Source organism: Dryobates pubescens, chromosome 27 (genome assembly GCF_014839835.1).
Source record: "Dryobates pubescens isolate bDryPub1 chromosome 27, bDryPub1.pri, whole genome shotgun sequence".
Lineage (NCBI taxonomy): Eukaryota > Metazoa > Chordata > Aves > Piciformes > Picidae > Dryobates > Dryobates pubescens.
The window spans coordinates 10,616,750-10,637,933 of NC_071638.1; the positions used below are offsets into that span (position 1 = coordinate 10,616,750).

The window sequence follows — 21,184 nt, forward strand, 5'->3', positions numbered from 1 at the left end:
ACACTGTGTTTCTGCTTCATTAGTCTTTATTATCTTTTCATTGCCAAATATTTGCAGCTGAAGCTAGCATGCTCAGGACTGCTGTATCCTTAGCCCATATCACTATAAACTGTTTCTCTGCATTCACAATATTTGCAGATTTGTGTTTGTTACTGTCTCTTGCCTGAAGATAACTGCTCCTGTAAACAGCCAAGCCGATCACAGCAGGGCTCCTGGTCCACTTCAGAGCCACCAGGTTGAGGGAAGTGATTCTCCCCCTCTACTCCACTCTGCTGAGACCCCACCTGGAGCACTGTGTCCAGTCCTGGAGCCTCTGTTCCAGGAAGGATCTGGAGGTGCTGGAAGGTGTCCAGAGAAGTGCCACGAGGATGAGCAGAGGGCTGGAGCTGCTCTGCTATGGAGACAGACTGAGAGAGTTGGGGTTGTTCAGTCTGGAGAAGAGAAGGCTCCCAGGAGACCTTCTTGTGGCCTTCCAGGATCTGAAGGGGGCTCCAAGAAAGCTGGGAAGGGAATTTTGAGGGTGTCAGGGAGTGATAGGACTGGGGGGAATGGAGCAAAACTAGAAATGGGTAGATTGAGATTGGATGTGAGGAAGAAGTTGTTCCCCATGAGGGTGGTGAGAGTCTGGCACAAGTTGCCCAGGGAGGTGGTGGAAGCCTCATGCCTGGAGGTTTGTGCAACCAGGCTGGATGTGGCTGTGAGCAACCTGCTGTAGTGTGAGGTGTCCCTGGCCATGGCAGGGGGGTTGGAACTCGCTGATCCTTGAGGTCCCTTCCAACCCTGACAGTTCTATGATTCTGTGATTCTGAAATCAGCCAATCAGTCTTGACCTAACCCTGTAAGCACAGCTGGTTCAAGGTTTCTCTACCATACAGGAAAAACTTGGATGCAGAGAAAATAATTTGCAAGGTCTCAATTTAGGAGTGGTTGGTCAGGCACCATTCTCCTTGAATGATTCAGGACACCAAAACCAAGCTAATTTCCTTGCTGTGGTGGTGGGCAGTCATGGCTCTGTTTCTGTGCACAGGAAGCCAGTTCACATCTTTTTTGCTAATTTCAACAACAGTAATGGGGAGGTAGAGAGACAAAGAGTGGAGCTGTACAGGTAGTTTCCAGCTAGTCTCTGCTCTGCCTTCCTCCCTGTTTCTAAGGGAGCCAGTCACCTTTAACACCTCTCCTGTCTTCCACCTCAGAGCTGGTGAAAGGATATTGCAAACTCAGAGTGCAAGCAACTTGTTTCCTGCTAACTACTCTGCAGATGATCGCTTGGTTTTCACTTGCACAGCCAGGACAGGACAGTGGTTCTGGAAGGTGAGGGTGATGGTGAGGCTGGTGTAGGCATGTGCCCAGAATGGTGAACCTGATGTCTTTATTTTCAGCTTGTCCCTGTAAATCTGCTGTCCTGGGTAATTTCCTACATGGTTTATGTCTAAATCCAGTTCTGCCTCTTGGTAGAGCTACTGCAAATCTGGGTTTCTTCACTTTTACTCCAGCTCTGGTGGGAATTTGTTCCAGATGTGATCTGAAGTGCTTCAGACTTTTTTCCTACTCTTTTTCTACTCCTCTGAATATTCCACAGCTCAGCCAGAGCAATCCCAGATGTTTCCATGGTGCACATGCAGAGCAGCAGTACAGCACATGCACAGTATTTGTAAGGTTTCCTGCACACCTTGAATTCCTTCTGCATGCAGGGTGCCAGTGGTACCCTCACATGTGCCAAATGAATCCCATTTGTGGGTGTGAGTCACCCCTGCAGGAGCTTCCATACATCCTTCATACAGTAGGCTCGCTGCACATGTGGCACACAGATGTGTGGACTTCTGTCCAGGAAATCTCAGACAGAAATTTGGGATTCCTAAGTAAGGACCACTTCTGCAGTTCTGTATGAACACTCTTTCTTGCATGTACTTTATGAACCAACTGCCCCAACAGTACTCCTCAGTGTCTTTGTAGTTGTGAGGTGTCCCTGCCCACGGCAGAGTAGTTGGAGTAGATGATCTTTAAGGTCCCTTCCAACCCAAGCCATTCTGTGATTCTATGACAAAGGCCTGTAATGATAGGACAAGGGGCAATGGTTCCAAACAAGAGGAGAGCAGATTTAGATTGGGTGTTAGGAACAAGTTTTTTATCATGAGGGTGGTGAAGCACTGGCACAGGTTGCCCAGGGAGGTGGTCGAGAACCCATCCCTGGAGATACTCAGGGTGAGGCTGGACAGGACTCTAGGCAAGCTGCTCTAGTTGGGGATGTCCCTGCTGACTGCAGGGGAGATTGGAGTAGAAGACCTTTAGAGGGCTTTTCCAACACAAACCATTCTAGGATCTTACTATTCTGTAGTTCTGCAAAGCTGGATTGTAACTTTATGGGGAAGATTTTAAAAGAGGAATGAAAGGAAAGACAATATTATCCACTTTGGCTCTGATTTTTCATGGTATGACTAGCAATAAGTTTTTTCAGGCTTCCTTACTCAGTATTTCTCCTTCTAATAGCTGTGACATTTTTCAGTCTCTGCTGCAAGTTTGAATAGTGACTAATCATAAAAAAAAGATCCAAGAGATGAAGCAGAAATGAAAGAGGAATTTTTAAAGTCATAGGGCAGTATCAGTGGTAGGAGTAGCATAAAAAACATCCCTTTCCAAGATTTTCTGTTTACTGTGCTTCTCTTGGAAACAGTTTACAATTGGTTTATTTTTTTTCAAGTAAATTTGGAAGGAACTTTGCAGACTTATTACATAATTAATTCGTAAGGCTCCAAACTAGGCACTGAGACTTCAAAGAAAGTCTTATCTGACAGCAAAATTCCTTGCTAGACTATTAGCTCTTAAAATCCTTTTTATAATTCCTCTAATTAAAGAAATAGTACAAAGAGGGAGGAGGTTCCACCTCGACATCAGGAGGAACTTCTTCACTGTGAGGATCACAGAGCCCTGGAACAGGCTGCCTAGACAGGTTGTGGAGTCTCCTTCTCTGGAGATTTTCAAGCCCCATCTGGATGTGTTCCTGTGTGACCTGTGCTGGATTCTCTGGTCCTGCTCTGGCAGGGGGCTTGGACTCGGTGATTTTTGGAGGTCCCTTCCAACCCCTGACATCCTGTGAGCCTCTGAGCCTGTGAAAAGCAAGAAGTGCACTGAGGCTCCTGTCAAAACCCCTGTATTCACCCCGGAGACCTGCCAGCAGTGTGCAATTCTTGGAGTGGCATGTTTGAAGGTTACTTCCCTGCCAGTATCTCGCAGGTGGGATTTGGGATGAGCGTATGTGTACGAATAGAATAGAATAGAATAGAATAGAATAGAATAGACCAGACCAGGTTGGAAGAGACCTTCAAGATCATCATGTCCAACCTATCATCCTAAACAACTACACCATGGCACCAAGCACCCCATCAAGTCTCCTCCTGAACACCTCCAGTGATGGTGACTCCACCACCTCCTCGGGCAGCCCATTCCAATGGGCAATCACTCTCTCTGTGCAGGACTTCTTCCTAACCTCCAGCCTAAACCTCCCCTGGTGCAGCCTGAGACTGTGTCCTCTTATTCTGGTGCTGGTTGCCTGGGAGAAGAGACCAACCTCTGCCTGTCTACAACCTCCCTTCAGGTAGTTGTAGAGAGCAATAAGGTCACCCCTGAGTCTCTTCTCCAGGCTAAGCAACCCCAGCTCTCTCAGTCTCTCCTCACAGGGCTTGTGTTCCAAGCTCCTCACTAGCTTTGTTGCCCTTTTCTGGACATGCTCCAGCAAGTCAACCTCCTTCCTAAACTGAGGGGCCCAGAACTGGACACAGGACTCGAGGTGTGGCCTAACCAGTGCAGTGTACAGGGGCAGAATGACCTCCCTGTTCCTGCTGGCCATACTGTTCCTGATGCAGGGTTTTGTTGCACAGTCATTTTCATGTCTGGAGATTTCTACTTCATGTGTCATTATGTTCATTAACTCTCAACAAGAAGTTTGTATCTACAAGATCAGAATGCAGTTCAGCTCATCCTTTGTTCCTCTGTCTGTTATCTCAGGGACTAACATCTTTTTTCCCTGCCAGAAAAGATGCCTATGCATAAACATAAGTCTCCCTTCTCTCTTGGTAACATATTTAAAAGAACATTTAGAACTGGCCAGCTTAGCTCAGAGGCAATATTGAGCTGCTGTATATAAAAGAAAAATTGAGATTCAGTTAATAGATTTTTTTTTTGGTCAGGAGATTGTGAAACAATGATTTTTATATGATTTTTATCGCAGCTTTTTAATTCCATGCTAACCTCCCAGGCTCAGCACAGCACACAAGGTGTATTTTAAGAAGAAGTTAAATATTTCCTTTTATTATCCTTACTGGGTCACAAAATCACAGAATCACCAAGGTTGGGAGAGACCTCAAAGATCACCGAGTCCAACCTGTCACCACAGACCTCATGACTAGACCATGGCACCAAGTGCCACGTCCAGGCCCCTCTTGAACACCTCCAGGGATGGTGCCTCCACCACCTCCCTGGGCCGGTACTGTTGTGTTTCATTTTTGTGGCTTCTTGAAGATCCCTTTTTAAAAAAAAAAAGTGGTTTTTAACTTAATTCTTTAGAATGCTGTCATATTTTGATTCTATTTAAATGACTTTGAGATTATTTTCAAGATTTTTAAATAGTATTACCTTAATGATGTTTTAATTATTTTGTATATGATTTTCAAATGATTTTAAAAAGATTTTTTTTTAAATATAGGATTTTAAAATGGTTAAAATTAAATAGTTTTAATAGGTAAAATTAAATATTTTAATTAAAAATACTCTTTAATGTAAAAATTGTGCTTTAATTATTTTGTCTATGATTTTTTAATGATTTTTAAAAGCTTTTGTAAATATATGATTTTTAAATATTTTAAATGATATATTTAAAAGTAAATAATTTTAATATATTTAAAATTAAATATTTTAATTAAAAATACTTTTTAATATCAAAGTTGTGCTTTAATTATTTTGTCTATGATTTTTGAATGATTTTTAAAAGACTTTTTTAAATATATGATTTTAAAATATTTAAAATTAAATATTTAAAGGTAAATATTTTTAATATTTAAAGTTAAATATTTTAATGAAAAATACTTTTTAATATCAAAATTGTGCTTTAATTATTTTGTCTATGATTTTTGAATGATTTTTAAAAGATTTTTTAAAAATATATGATTTACAAGTATTTAAACTTAAATATTTTTAATATTTAAAATGAAATGTTTTAATTTTAAAATGCTTTTTAATTAAAACAATTAAGCATTATGGTTATTTTTATTTATTTAAAATTGTTTCTATATTATTTGAGAATTATTTCTATATTATTTTGAAATTATTTAAAATTATTTCTATATTATTTGAGAATTAGTCCACATATTATTTTTAAATTATTTAATATTATTTCTCTATCATTTGAGAATTATTCTATATATTATTTTTAAATGATTTTAAATGGTTTTAAATATTCTTTTTAAAATTATGTTAATTGTTTTACCTACTTTAAACATATTTTGATACATTTAAAATGATTTTTAATGTTTTTATTTAATAGATTTAATACTTTACTTTTTCATATTTAATCATTAATTTTAATGTTTAAATTTTAATATTATTTTACCTTTTCCCCCTTTTTTTTCTTAGTATTTTATTTTATTTTATTTGTATTATTTATAGCAGAAATTGCAGGACCATAGATCCGTTTTTCAAACCTGCTTGTAGCTTCCTGCACAGGGCGTAGCAAGTGATGTGGGAAGAAATAGTTTGCCATCCTTACCTTTTTTTGGGGGGGAATAGGATTTGCCTGTGGGCCAGGTGTGTTCTTGTAGCCTCCCACTTGGGTGAAGCTCTGTCTTGTAACCTGTGGCACTGTGAGCTAGGCAAAGGCTTCTGCGGCTGGGGTTTAATTCAGCGGGATGCTTGCTGCCATGGCAGCCAGCGGCGCTCGCTGCAGCAGCAGGGAAGAGTCATATATCTGGGAATGCAGGTTGAATACTAACATGGAAGGAGGCTTGTGCAGAGCTTTGCCGGCAGTGGTTCATCTGGGCTCTTTATTGAGCTCTGACGGGGAGGCCGGGCTTGCGGTTCTGTGTCAGCTCATCGCAAGTGAAGAGCTGTGCACCAGGATCAGGCATGATCTGGCGGCTGGGGCGGGAGGGGGAGGGAGAGGAGGGAAAGCCTGAGCCAGCACTTGTGCCTACTTTAGATTGCAGAAGGCAGCAGCTGTAGGCAGAGATGCGGGCCCACCACTCGGATGAGCCCGGTGATTGGATGGAGAGGGGAAACCACAGTTGGCTTTTGGGATTACTTCTGTGCTGGAGCAGAGTGTTTGATCAACTCTCTTCTGCTGGAGAGAAATCCAAGTGAAAACGCCTGTGAGTGCAGCAGATGAATGTGATGGGAGAGAAGTGGCTGAGCGGAGGCAGCAGCGTGACTCTGAAGAAAAGGACTGTGCCTGCCTGGTGGTTTGCACTGCGTGTCTGAGCTGTGCTTTTCCTGGCGGATGCAAGCGTGTGCTGCACGGGATGTGCAGCGAGCGATGCTGGATGGTAGAGCTTGCAGGAGAGCTGAACTGCTGCGCTGCTTCGACATATGAGATCTGACTGAGGCGCAGCCCCAGCCGGCGAGATGCAGCGAGCTGCTGAGCTGTCAGTGTTTAAAGGCACGGAGGTCAGGAGAGGGGGTGCTCGCCTCCAGAAGCAGAAGTCTCTAACCAACCTCACGCTCATCAGCGAAGGGGAGAAGAGGCGATACTCATGCAGGGAGAACTGGTTTGGAAACGCCTCCAAGTCCAGCCAGAGTTACCATCAGCGTGGGGCAGGAGCTGGGGGCAGAGGCTCCCTTTCCAAGGCACTGTCACAGTCGGTGCACTCTCTCTGCCACTTCAGCCTCACCACACCCCAAGCATTTCAGGTGACACCACCTGCTGGAAGCAGGACATCCAGAAGGTCAGGGACCCAGCGTACTGGTGGAGGCTTTGAGATTGACAATGAGGAGAGGGGAAAATCAGATGATGAAAATGCATCCTGTACATCCCATTTCCCCAGCAGGAACTGGGCAGAGGAGGAGGAGGAAGGCTGCTTGCGTGAAGGCACTGCACATCTGGATGAAGATGTCATAATAACAATGCTGGGGGACCTAGAACAGGTCCTTTATAGTGATATTTTAGGTAAGTTAACTTTGGCTTGGCATCAGGAAGGGCAGGAGGAGACCCAAGTGTTAGCACATCTCTGCATGGAGCAGATGTTGGATCTTGACAGTGATTTCATGAGACAGAACTGGGTTTATTTGCAGTAGTATGCAAAAATAGGGTCTAGCCATTTCTTGCATGTTTGCTTACGCTTACCTCGGAAGACCAGATAAGTGTTTAAATCACTTTTGGTGGGTGCATGGGCAGCAGCAGCCTGTGAATAATTTGGTAGTTTGCTTAATTGCTTAAAAAAAATAAAGGTGAAGCATTTAAGTATTAGTTTACTCCTAAATAATTTCATTTGAATGATATTTGTTCTTATCAATTTAAAATCTTGAGCCCAAGGTTCAGTTTAGATAGAAAATGTCTTGGCCTACTTACAAACTGTGCCTCCAGTATTTCTTTCTCCTTTTCACCCCTGATAATTTCAGCCCTGTACAGGGAGCTGTGAGTGCCAAGGTTTCAGTCTAGCTTGAAGAACCAATTTTCTTATATCAGTGAACACCACTGGCATTTGATGTCCACTGCCATAGGGGCTTCAAAAGATTTCTCTGTTCCTGGCTGTACTTTTCATCTCTCAGCCCTTCACAAGTGTTCATTTCCAAAGCTTTGTTCTTCAGACAGCCAAAGGGCTGAAGTGGCTGCTTGCTTTTCCAAGGTTAGATGGCATGTGTCTAGCCTGGAGCTTCTTTGCCAGTGGTTATGTTAGTCTGTGTTTAAACATTCAGGATAACATTTTTGCTGTGTATATATATTGCAAAAAGCTATCATCTGCTTTTTAGTTTTTTGTTGTCTTTCCCCCCCCCCCCCCCCATACCTTTTATTATTAGACTATACAAGCATGCTAAATAGGGCTTGTTAGCAAAGGAAGCTGGGCTCTCCACCTGCCTCTCCGCCTCTTCAGCTGTGTCACTGAGCAAATCCCTGTTCTCCTGTGAGCTTCACTTTCCTTGCCTGCAGAGTGAAGCTGGTGCTTTGTGAATGGAGTTAATATCTAAGAGAGGCCAGTGCTCTGGGGAGATGCTTAGTATTTGTAAATCCTTTTATGCAAATCAGTGTGGTGGGCTGAAATTCCTCTTCCCCCCCCCCCCCCCAGCATTAACTACCACAATCAGACAATGAACAGAATTATTTTTCTCCCATTTATCTGGTTTGGGCTTTAATTATATGTGCAGAAGTACTGACATGAACAGCATTATTAAATGGGCAGTTATGGGTGAGATTCAGAACTCTGAATGTAGAAGTTTAACCTAGGCATTTAATGATGTCTGTGAAATGCTTTTTAATTCCTATGTACATATCTCACACAATGGAAGAAGTTACTATGGTAAAAGTTTAACCTGGGCATTTAATGATGTCTGTGAAATGTTTTTTAATTCCTATGTACATATCTCACACAAGGGAAGAAATTACTATGCTCTCTAGAAATTTATTCAATGAGGCCAACTGCCAGGTCCTGCACTTGGGTCACAACCCCAAAAATGCCAACAGCAGTCTAGCCAGGATCAGGAATGATGTGGCTAGCAGGAAGTGGTCGTGCCCCTGTGCTCTGCACTGGTGAGGCCACTCCTCAAGTGTTGTGTTCAGTTTTGGGCCCCTCGCTACAAGGAGAACATTGAGTTGCTGGAGCATGTCCAGAGAAGGGCAGTGAAGCTGGTGAAGGGTCTGGAGAACAAGTCTTATAATTGTCTGAGGGAACTGGGATTGTTTAGCCTAGAGGAGATTGAAGAGAAACCTCAACACTCTCTACAGCTACTGGAAAGGAGATTGTAGGGGCTTGGTCTCTTCTCCCTAGTACCAAGTGATAGGACAAGGGGAAATGGCCTGAAATCGTGCCGGGGAGGCTTAGATTGGATAGTAGTAAAAATTTCTTTCCTGAAATAATGGTCAGGCACCCAGGAGGTGGTGGAGTCACTGGCCCTGAAGGTGTGCAAAAGACATGTGGGCATGACACTTCAGGATGTGGTTTAATGGCCACGGTGATGTTAGGTCAGCAGTTGAACTCAATGATCTTAGAGGCCTTTTACAGAATATAGAATACAGCATTAACCAGGTTGGAAAAGCCCTTTGAGATCATCCAGTCCAACCTATCACCCAACACCATCTGATCAACTAAACCATGGCATCAAGTGCCTCATCCAGTCTCTTTGTAGACACCTGCAGTGATGGTGACTCCACCACCTCCCTGGGCAGCACAATCCCATGGCCAAACTTCCGCTGGCACAGCTTGAGACTGTGTCCTCTTCTTCTGTCACTGGGAGCCTGGGAGAAGAGACCAACCCCACCTGTCTACAACCTCCCTTCAGGAAGTTGTAGAAAGCAATGAGATCTCCCCTGAGCCTTCTCTTCTCCAGGCTTTCTAACCGAAACTGTTGTGTGATTCTCTGATTGAGGTAACCTGTAGTCTTTTACTATATATAAGCAAGAATCTGGGGACAAGCTTTTGGAATATTCATGTTTCCCATAAACAATGAAGCTGCAAGTAATTTCAGCTGATCATATTATGTGGGGCCAGTGAAGCACCTGCAGCAGCCTTTCCTGGAAGAGTAACAACATTTTGACAGGATGTTTCAAGGTACTCTAGTTTTAGCCTTTATCATTGCAGTCTCCCCACGTATAAACGAGAATGGCTGTTCTCCAGCATGCAAACCTGAATCACTTGAGATCACAGGTCAGGGAGCATTTCTGAGATGTTAGGCCATGCAAATATGGAACAACTGTGTGATGGCAATGGGCCAAAGTAACAAGAGACAAGGTGCATGGAAGAATCTGGCCTCTCTTTGGTCCCGCTCATTACATTCCAGTTCTGCTGCAATAAGCACTGTGGTGTTTCTTCTAGCAGGCAGCAGAAAACACATTGACCATTAGCAGGGAGGTCATTCTGGCCCTGTACTCTGCACTGGTTAGGCCACACCTCGAGTCCTGTGACCAGTTTTGGGCCCCTCAGTTTAGGAAGGATGTTGACTTGCTGGAACATGTCCAGAGAAGGGCAACAAAGTTGGTGAGGGGCTTGGAACACAAGCCCTATGAGGAGAGGCTGAGAGAGCTGGGGTTGCTTAGCCTGGAGAAGAAGAGACTCAGGGGAGACCTTATTGTCTCTACAACTACCTGAAGGGAGGTTGTAGAGAGGCAGAGGTTGATCTCTTCTCCCAGGCAACCAGCACCAGAACAAGAGGACACAGTCTCAAGCTGTGCCAGGGGAAGTTTAGGCTGGAGGTTAGGAAGAAGTTCTACACAGAGAGAGTAATTGCCCATTGGAATGTGCTGCCCAGGAAGGTGGTGGAGTCACCATCACTGGAGGTGTTTGGGAGGAGACTTGATAGGGTGCTTGGTTGCATGGTTTAGTTGATTAGGTGGTGTTGGATGGTAGGTTGGACACGATGATCTTGAAGGTCTCTTCCAACCTGGTCTATTCTATTCTATTCTATTCTATTCTATTCTATTCTATTCTATTCTATTCTATTCTATTCTATTCTAATCTATTCTAATTCTAGTCTAGTCTAGTCTAATTCTAGTCTAGTCTAGTCTAGTCTAGTCTAGTCTGTATGGGAGGATGCTTGATGTAGGTGAGGAGCCACAGTGCTGTCCTGAAAGTTGAGCCTGAGGATACTGCACTCAGAGGAGAAAATTCCTCTATCATGGTGTGTAGCTCTCTTGTTTCTTCAGCTGTGGAACAGTCTCAGTCCATTGGTACCACCTTAAGAGAAGGGTCCAACAGCTGCAATTAGGAGGGATTTGTATGTAGTACTATGTAGCATTCTAAGATCACTAAACTCCAGCTGTATTTTTTTTTTTCCTTTTTTTAAAATTACCCTTTGTGTCACTGAGAGATGAAAAAAAGATTAGACCTCAAACTTTTCACCTTCCAAGGACAGAGTAACACCATTATAATGGTACAAATTGACTGAAAGGGAAATGCTCTTCTCTGCAAAAGAAATATTTTGGCAGTTTGCCATATATATGTGTGTGTGTACTTTTCCCCTTTATTTGTATTGGAATTATACCTTAAGGCTTTGTTATGCTATTTACTGTACCAGAGATATTAAAAAAGACAGCTGCTGTTATTTTTTTGCTGCAAGAAGTTGCAGTGTTAACATACAGCAAAGGACAGCTGACAAGGATAAACAAGGAAGGAAAGGGCAAAGTCTCTGCACATATGATTTAAATTCAGTTCTTCAAATACAATCATAGAACTGTCAGGGTTGGAAGGGACCTCAAGGATCAGCCAGTTCCAACCCCGCTGCCATGGGCAGGGACACCTCACACTACAGCAGGTTGCTCACAGCCACATCCAGCCTGGCCTGAACAACCTCCAGGGTTGAGGCTTCCACCACCTCCCTGGGCAACCTGTGCCAGTCTCTCACCACCCTCACAGGGAAGAATTTCTTCATAACAGGGTGGTGGAACACTGGAAGATGTTACCCAAGGAGGTGGTTGAGGCCATATACCTGGAGATATTCAAGGTTAGGCTCAACGAGGCCCTGGGCAACCTGATCTAGTTGGGCATGTCCCTCCTGACTGTGTGGAGGTTGGCCTGGATGACCCTTGGAGGTGCCTTCTGGCCCAGACCATTCTATGATTCTAAAATGCACACAGGTAGTTCATTTGGAGGAGCAGTTATGTGAATTGACATGCCTTCAGGTTGTGGCTGGAGAAAATGGAGAGCTTGGCAGCAGTGCTGAACTTGTATCCCCAGTTTTGTCTTCACCTTGTCTGGGTGCTGATCCCACTGTCAGTTCAATGATGCCAACCCAGAGATTTATGGACTGCTGGATCATTAAACTACTGCAGAATTTATTGGGAGTGATCAAACAGACAAGCAAACAGCAGTTCCTGAAGGACTGTTTGGCTGCAGCAAAGAAGACAGAAGACAACTGATGCAGAGTAGATAGGAAACCCTCAAAATGGCATTGCTTTGAAAGCTGTCTTGACACTAAACCACAGCTGCAAGGTACATTGACTAGTGCCATGCATCACTGGCCTATCAGGGAAGAAACAAAGTGTGTATTTCTGGAGCATAATGTCAAAGGTTTGGATTGTTCTTAACTTCCTGCAGAGTATTTGGGCCATAGGACCTGAAGAAAGTATAGTAACAACTCAGTTTGTCAGTGGGCTCTAAGGCTTCACCCTCTTGTCAAAACTGTGAAGAATAATCTCCCCATTCAGGAGAGCATTACAGTTCAGGGAAGATGCCTTATTAAGTGCCTAACTTAAAGAGTGCTTTGCAACTAAACAGAGGCAGTGTGGTCTGGAAGATGAGGTAGTGAGGTGGATGTGAACTGGTTAAAGAAAAGAAGTCAGAGGGTTGTGGTCAATGAAGACAGAGTCTAGTTGGAGGCCTGTGTCTAGTGGAGTCCCTCAGGGGCCAGTACTGGGACCAGAACTGTTCAATGTATTCATCAATGACCTGGATGAGGGCACAGAGAGTACTGGCAGCAAGTTTGCTGAGGACACCAAGCTGGGTGGAGTGGCTGACACAGGAGTGTTTTGCTGCTATTCAGCCAGACTAGACAGGCTGAGAACTAGGCAGGGAGAAATTGAATGAAGTTCAACAAAGGCAAGAGGAGAGTCTTGCACCTGGGAAAGAAGAACCCCATGGAGCAGTATAGGTTGGGGACTGAGCTGCTGGAGAGCAGTGGAGGGGAAAAGGACCTGGGGGTCCTGGTGGATGGGAGGTTGACCATGAGCCAGCAATGTGTTCTTGTGGCCAAGAAGGCCAATGGCATCCTAAGGTGGATTAGGAGGGCTGTGGTTAGTAGGTTGAGAGAGGTTCTCCTCCCCCTCTACTCTGCCCTGCTGAGGCTGCATCTGGAGTATTGTGTCCAGTTCTGGGCCCCTCAGTTCAGGAAGGACCTCAGGGAACTGCTTGAAAGAGTCCAGCGCAGAGCCACAAAGATGATGAAGGCAGTGGAAGATCTTCCTTAGGAGGAGAGCCTGAGGGAGCTGAGGGCTCTGTAGCTTGGAGAGGAGGAGCCTGAGAGGTGACCTCATTGCTGTTGAGAGAGATGTGCAGGGTGAGTGCCTAGAGGCTGGAGCCAGGCTCTGCTGGGTGATGCCCAATGCCAGCACACGGGGCAGTGGTGGAAGCTGAGGCAGAGGAAGTTCCATGGAAACAGGAGGAAGAATTTTTTTTCCGTGTGAGGGTGACAGACCCTGGAAGAGGCTGCCCAGAGGGATTGTGGAGTCTCCCTCTCTGGAGGTATTCAAGCCCTGCCTGGATGTGTTCCAGTGTGATGTGCTCTAGGTGCTCCTGCTCTGGCAGGGGGTTGGACTGGATGAGCTTTTGAGGTCCCATCCAGCCCCTAACATTCTGTGATTCTGTGGAATATCCTAGCTGTCAAGTGCATACTGAAGAGTTGTTGTAACAACTCTTTTCAACAATATCTTTTCAATATCCCAATTCTCTCCAGATCTGTGGTGTTATGTCCTACCAAGTCATGTAAAATGTCAAGGAGGCAAAAGGAGGTCGTGCAATGTATCAAGTGGTCTTGGCTGCATCATTCCTTGATTAGAGAGGATAAAAATCCCAACACTGTAAATCTGTGTTTCCTTAACAGATCTGGGCCCTAGGAGGAACACTTTGCCAGAGCTTTTTGAGGGGTGGTTTTTTTTTGTGCATACTGTCTGTTATTTATAATCATCTGTGTGTTTTCTTACTGAAAGGATGAGGCTTTGTTTGTTAAAAGGTTACAGAGGCAGGTCTATTCTGTGCATTCTCAGCTGCACTTGATTCAGCCTTACATACTCGTGGAACTGAGTTGATGTTGGTTTCGCTGTTTTCTTCCAGGGGAAGACCCTGAAACAAGAAGAATGAGAACTGTAAAGAACATAGCAGACCTGAGGCAGAATTTGGAGGAAACTATGTCCAGCCTTAGAGGGACACAGATAAGCCACAGGTACATCGATTTTGTGTAGACTGCTAAAAATGTGAACTGTAGGAGAGTATTGCTAGTTGCTGAATGAATTAGAGACTTGCAGGGGAAAATTAGCTATGACACTAACCATACTGTTAGCCAGACTGACTCAACAACTTAAAGATGACTTTAATATCCTCTACTGTCAAAGTGTCTTATACAATCATTCAGGAAGATGGTTATTGCTTCATATGCATCTACTTAGGTTCCTATAAGATTTGGTTTAGGTTCAACTAGACCAAGAGCAAGGTCTGCAGCTGGGTCGAGGCAATCTCAAGCACTGATATAGGCTGGGCAGCCCTGAAGAAAAGGACCTGGGGGTGCTGGGGGATGAGAATCTCAACAGGAGCCAGCAGTGAGCACTTGCAGCCCAGAGAGCCAAGCAGAGCCTGGGCTGCAGCAAGAGAAGTGTGGCCAGTAGGGCCAGGGAGGGGATTCTCGCCCTCTGCTCCACTCTGCTGTGACCCCACCTGCAGCTCTGTGTCCAGTTCTGGAGCCTCTGTTCCAGGAAGGATCTGGAGGTGCTGGAAGGTGTCCAGAGAAGGGCCATGAGGATGAGCAGAGGGCTGGAGCTGCTCTGCTATGGAGACAGACTGAGAGAGTTGGGGCTGTGCAGTCTGGAGAGAAGGCTCCTCCTTGTGGCATTGCAGTATCTGAAGGGGGCTCCAAGAAAGCTGTGGAGGGACTTTTGAGGGTGTCAGGGAGTGATAGGACTGGGTGGAATGGAAAAAACCTAGAAGTGGGTAGATTCAGATTGGATGTTAGGAAGAAGTTTTTCCCCATGAGGGTGGTGAGAGACTGGCACAGATTGCCCAGGGAGGTGGTGGAAGCCTCATCCCTGGAGGTTTTTCAGGCCAGGCTGGATGTGGCTGTGAGCAACCTGCTGTAGTGTGAGGTGTCCCTGTCCATGGCAGGGTCGTTGGAACTGGATGATCCTTCACGTCCCTTCCAACCCTACCCCTATGGTTCTATTTTGGAAGTCAGGGCTGTTGTAGACACAAGCACAGGTGTGTGCATGGAGAAACGTGCACACGGAGACCTTTTGAATAGGATCTGCATTCTTCCAGCCTTTGCTTCTCCTTGCTCCTCTGGAGCAGACAAAGCAGAGTTCAGTGACTTCCCCCTTTTCCTTGGCAGCACCTTGGAGACAACCTTTGACAGCACTGTGACGACAGAGGTGAACGGGAGAAGCATCCCTAGCCTGACAGGCCGATCCACGCCGGTGACGTGGCGGCTGGGGCAGGCCAGCCCCCGGCTGCAGGCGGGAGATGCCCCTTCCCTGGGCGCTGGGTACCCTCGCAGCGGCGCGAGTCGCTTCATGCACACAGACCCCTCCCGCTTCATGTACACCACCCCCCTGCGCCGAGCAGCTGTCTCTCGGCTTGGGAACATCTCCCAGCTGGACATGAGTGAGAAGGGCGGCGGTGATCTGGACATGGGCTCGGAAGTGGATGTCGGTGGCTACATGAGCGACGGGGACATCCTGGGGAAAAGCCTCAGGGCTGATGACATCAACAGTGGGTAAGTGAACACTTTTGCCCTGTTTGAACTAGCGCAGGAGTTTTGTAACAGGTTCTGTGTGGTGGGTTGAAATTTCCCCCCCAACATTAACTTTGCCAGCCCACCTGGAAGCAAATGGAAGCAGGCAAAACTACAGTCTGCAACGGAATGCAATGAATGTGAACAAAATACCCAGGAGTTACAATATTGACAGGGATTTACAATTGATAAACAGCAAGAAGCTACTAGCTTCTCCTTTTCTGCTTCCCCCTCTACCCATGCTGTACAGAAGGGAGAAGAGAAGGGAGCAGAGAACATTGCTGTTAACCAAAACAATGCAGCCAAGGTCAAGCAGAAGCAGGTTAATAATCTCTCCCGAGCGAAGAAGGGAGAAGAAGTAATTATTTTGGTACAACCAGTTTAAGTTCCTTATCTCTCCAATGGAATTGTTTAGAATTATCTTTATTTTCCTTTTTACAGCTAATAATGATTTATTTACATTTTACTGCTTTTCTCTTCAAGATCTGTGAAAAATTTTAAAGCCATAGCCTGAAACTACCACACTCTGTCATAGTGGAAGTTGCCTTAAGATTTGTTATGGGTTGAATTAGATTCTCCCCTACCCACCCCACCCCCCCCAGCAACTTATTATTTTAGGCTATGGTCTGGCAGGTTTAATGTTGGTGGGGGAATTTTCAACCCACCACACTTATTTATCAGAAATCAGGGAGCAAATCTCACCACACTCAGAGCTTGGAAGTAAAAATGGAATTGTATTTACAAAATAAACTAAATATAAGCAGTATAAAAGGCAATTAACATGTACAGAGTGTATTTACATATATATATATATATATATATAGTGCATAACAACAGCACAGGACCTCTCTGTACCTTTGAGTCAGCTCTTTGTCCCCTCTTGACAAGCTAGAGGAGACAAGCTATACAAGACAGCTATACAACCACATGAGCTGAGAGCCCTGGGGCTGTTCAGTCTGGAAAAGAGAAGACTAAGTGGGGATTTAACCAATGTTTATACATATCTGAGGGCTGGGGGTCAGGAAGGGGACAGGCTCTGCTCAGTTGCACCCTGGGATAGGACAAGGGACAATAGATAGAAAGTCCAGCACAGGAGGTTCCACCTCCACATGAGGAGGAACTTCTTGACTGTGAGGGTCACAGAGCCCTGGAGCAGGCTGCCCAGAGAGGTTGTGGAGTCTCCTTCTCTAGATACTTTCCAAACCTATCTGGATGCATTCCTGTGTGACCTCTGATAGATCCTATTGTCTTGCTCTGGCAGGGGGGTTGGACTCAATGATCTCTGAAGGTCCCTTCCAGCCCCTAACATCCAATGATCCTATGATTAGGGAATGGCAGCTGATTAAATTGGATATGGTATGTTGCTTAGAGCACGTTCAAGTCTGTGATCAAAGCTCTCTCTGGAATAGTGTCTCACCTCAAGCACCATCCAAAGATAGATTGCTAGACAAAGCATAACTATAAAGGAGACATCTTCTTCCATCCCCCTGGTGCCCTGTTTCAGTGATCTGTGAATGGAGCACTGCTGACAAGGTTGACCCCAGCACAGCGTGAATGGCTGTCAAGTAGGATGCCATATTCATCTGTGCTAGAACAGAGAAATGATATATGGAAAGTGTAGTACTTTAGAGTCTGAAGACCTTTTATCATAAAGGAAATATAAATGCTGCCTTTGACAAATCCATGAGTTTAATTTAGGAAAAAAAGAGAGAGAGAGGGGAGTCCTTTACAGTGCCTGATGAGTGGTATTAATTAGCTTATCACATTAGAGGATGAATAGAGTAATCTTGTGTGACTGTTCTGTGCATCTGTAATAAGGATGATTCAACAGACAGTAAGTTGCAATGTGCTCAGTTAACATTTTAGGTGTGGTAAATGTTAAAAACAAGTTAATAAGCTCTGAAATTTCAGGATTCAGTGAGGCACGTAAAGTCTTATCTGCTTTATGCCTTTTCCATTATCAGTTTAATTACTTTAAGCACTTGGGGACAGGAGTGAAGCAGTAATTAGAAATTAGCGTGAGGAAGGCCTGTTGCAATTTTTTAAGTCTGTCCATTCAGGCCTTACTTATAGAGGGGAAAAAAAAAACCATATAGTCAGGATTGCATTCACACCACAGCTAAATTTGATATGCAGTTCCAGAGCCTTGGATACTGCATATTTCACCTCTAGCTCAATAGTCTCTGCTGAAGTCTACATTTTGTCTTTAATGAAGGGATCAGTCTAGTGTGTAAGTGTGACCATTCCTGTGCCTTTGAAAACAAATGGGAAGTAACCTCCTGCAGACTCTAGAAAGCAAGGTTCCAGGAATCTTTTGCTGAGCTGCAGGCCAGAGCTTGCCAGTGCATGAAACGCTTCAGAGTTCAGTTAAAAACATGCAAACCAGCCCTTTGTGTTTAAATGCACTTGAGGCTGCATTCTGGGGTTGTTCAGCCTGGAGAGGAGGAGACCTACACCTAGAGGCGACCTAATCACTCTCTATGACTGCTTAAAAGGAAGTTGTAGTCAGGTGGGGGTCAGGCTCCTCTCCAAGGCGACTTGTGACAGGACAAGAGGGCATGGCCTGAAGCTGTGCCAGGGGAGGTTTAGGTTGGATGTAGGAAGCACTTCCTGACAGAAAGGCTGATCAGGCACTGGGATGGCCTGCCCAGGGAGGTGGTGCAGTCACCACCCCTGGAGGTCTTTAGGACAAGGTTGGCTGTGGCACTTGGTGGCAGGGTTTAGCTGATGTGCTGCTGGCAGGTAGGTCATAGGCTGGACTTGATGATCTCAGAGGTCTTTTCTGGCCTCAATAATTCTGTGATTCTGTGATCCAGATTGCACCCCAGGACACGCTGCCATCTCAAACATACCTGCAGTGCAGGACTGCCCTACTGCATCTTTGTTCTCAAACTCTGCATCTGTTCACCCCCCTGCACTGGAGAGGGCGAGGCTGGTTGCTACCAGACTGCTGTATTAGCTCCAAGGTCTGTGGGACAGCTGTTCTCAATTAAATCAGCTCCCAGAAGGAACCACAAGGAGAGGGCCAGCGGAACATCTGGAGCAGCAGCAGTGTGTGAGCACCTTGGCTCGTGCCGGGGGGCTTGTTAAATGCCTGTGTGCTTGAACACGTGCTTCAGCTGAAAGATGGGTTTGATTGTCACCATTTCATGGCTCAGGGAGGACTGGTGTTAAAGCTTGTTGGAACTGAAAGTGAACTCCAGTAGATCGTTTGAGCCATCATGCTAGCATTGGGACTATACTTATTTCAGTGAGCCTGTAATTTTGCTTTGAGTAGGGTCACTGAGGCTTACCAATCATTTTTCCTTCTGCACATGAATATCTCTGTGCTTTTGCATACTTCCACAAATAAGCTCTGTACTAAGTTGCTACACCAGAGTTACCAAAAACTACAAGACAATCACAGAATCATAGAATTGTGACGGTTGGGAAAGACCTTTAAGATCATTAAGTCCAACCACATCCCAGCTACCATGACCACTGAACCATCTCCTGAAGCACCACATCTACAGCTTCTTGAACACCCCTAGGGATGGCAATTCCACCACCTCCCTGGGCAGTCTGTTCCAACCCCTCACCACCCTCTCACTCAAGAAGTTTTTCCTCATGTCCAACCTAACCATCCCCTGGCACAACTCAAACCCATTTCCTCTTGTCCTATTGCTGCTTTCTTGGGAGAAGAGACCAACACCAGCCTCACTCCAACCTCCTCTCAGGCAGCTGTAGAGAGCAGTAAGATCTCTACTCAGCCTCTAGGACAAGAGGCCAATTTAATTAACTCCTGTCCTATGAGGACAGACTGAGGGAGTTGGAGTTGTTCAGTCTGGAGAAGAGAAGGCTCTGAGGAGACCTTCTTGTGGCCTTCCAGGATCTGAAGAGGGCTCCAAGAAAGCTGGGGAGGGACTTTTGAGGGTGTCAGGTTGTGATAGGACTGGGGGGGATGGAGCAAAACTGGAAATGGGTAGATTGAGATTGGATGTTAGGAAGAATTTGTTCCCCATGAGGGTGTTGAGAGACCGGCGCAGGTTACCCAGGGAGGTGGTGGAAGCCTCATGCCTGGAGGTTTTTCAGGCCAGGCTGGATGTGGCTGTGATCAACCCTAACAATTCTATGATTCTATTATTCTAATTTAATGAATAAAAGACAATTTAATGAAAGGACCTTTGAGAAAATAATGAACAAGTCCTGGGAGTAGAACAGGCTTGTGGTACTGCTCAGTCATAAGCACCAGGACCTCTCATAGAGATAACTCCCTTGGAGGTAGACATTACAAAAATCATAGCTGCTGCTTGCAATTCAGGAACTTTTAATGGTTTTCTGGTGAGTAAGCAGCACTGTACTCATTGTTTGCTTCATTAGTCACTCATTAGAATGTAAAGTGATGGGAATCAAGCAAAAGGAATACAGAGAGAAACATATTATTAAATATCATTTTAAGCTCTTCAGTGGATATCTCTGACATACCTGAATAACTGCATCCTAGCAGGGACTATGGAATTGGCTTCTCAATTTTTGTTCTCATTTAAATGAATGCTAATTATTCTCTCTCCTCTCCTCCCCTCCCTCTCCCTCTCCCTCTCCCTCTCCCTCTCCCTCTCCCTCTCCCTCTCCCTCTCCCTCTCCCTCTCCCTCTCCCTCTCCCTCTCCCTCTCCCTCTCCCTCTCCCTCTCCCTCTCCCTCTCCCTCTCCCTCTCCCTCTCCCTCTCCCTCTCCCTCTCCCTCTCCCTCTCCCTCTCCCTCTCCCTCTCCCTCTCCCTCTCCCTCTCCCTCTCCCTCTCCCTCTGGATTTGGGCAACCCTGAGCAGCCATGTCTGGTTGAGGATGTCCCTACAGACTGGGGAAGGAGGTCAGGCTGGATGACCTTTGAATGTCCCTTCTGGCCCAGACCATTCTATGATTCTTTCATCTGGTGCTATTCCTTGACACAGGAGTACTTAAAATTTTAAAAGATAGTTAAGGACTTTGGTCTAAACAGATTTTTAGTAGAACAGGTTGGCTTGTAAACCGTCACAGACAAAAGGTAAATGATGCTAGGAAACAGGCATATTGTCTGATCTCCCTGAACTGAGTTGTATCTTTATTTTTAGGGCAGCCTGATCTAGTTGAGGATGCCCTTGCTGGCTGGAGAAGGGGTTGGACTGGATGACCTTTGGGGGTCCCTTCCAACCCAGACTGTTCTATGATTCCATGAACAGAGCACATAGAATAAGCCTATTTAGTATAAGCCTACTGTCTAATATGCCAGCCCCTATCTTAAGCATTTGAATTCCACACCCCATTAGCTTTCAAGTGAAATGTGTTTGCCAGATGGCTGCCTTTCCCTCTGACTGACCAGACATTTATTTTCAGGTACATGACAGATGGAGGACTCAACTTATATACAAGAAGTCTGAACCGGATCCCAGACCTAACTGCATCTCGAGACATCATTCAGAGAGGGGTTCATGACGTGACTGTGGATGCAGACAGGTAACAAAGCTGTGCTGAGGAAAAAGCTATCTGAGCTTTACAAATATTTTTCATCCTTCATCTCCATTTTGTTCTTAAGAAACAGCAAGAG

At 45.3% G+C, this 21,184-nt stretch overlaps 1 protein-coding gene across 7 annotated transcripts in view; it reads left to right on the forward strand.

The window, feature by feature from the left end:
• The window catches only part of NAV3 (neuron navigator 3), a 451,810-nt gene that overhangs the window by 320,089 nt on the left and 110,537 nt on the right, over nucleotides 1-21,184 (forward strand). For all 7 annotated transcript variants that reach the window (XM_054173934.1, XM_054173935.1, XM_054173930.1 and 4 more), the window contains 3 exons: nucleotides 13,959-14,067; nucleotides 15,223-15,606; nucleotides 20,974-21,093. In XM_054173934.1, the coding sequence (XP_054029909.1) occupies nucleotides 13,959-14,067; nucleotides 15,223-15,606; nucleotides 20,974-21,093 (613 nt within the window). The remainder of the gene's footprint in view (nucleotides 1-13,958; nucleotides 14,068-15,222; nucleotides 15,607-20,973; nucleotides 21,094-21,184) is intronic.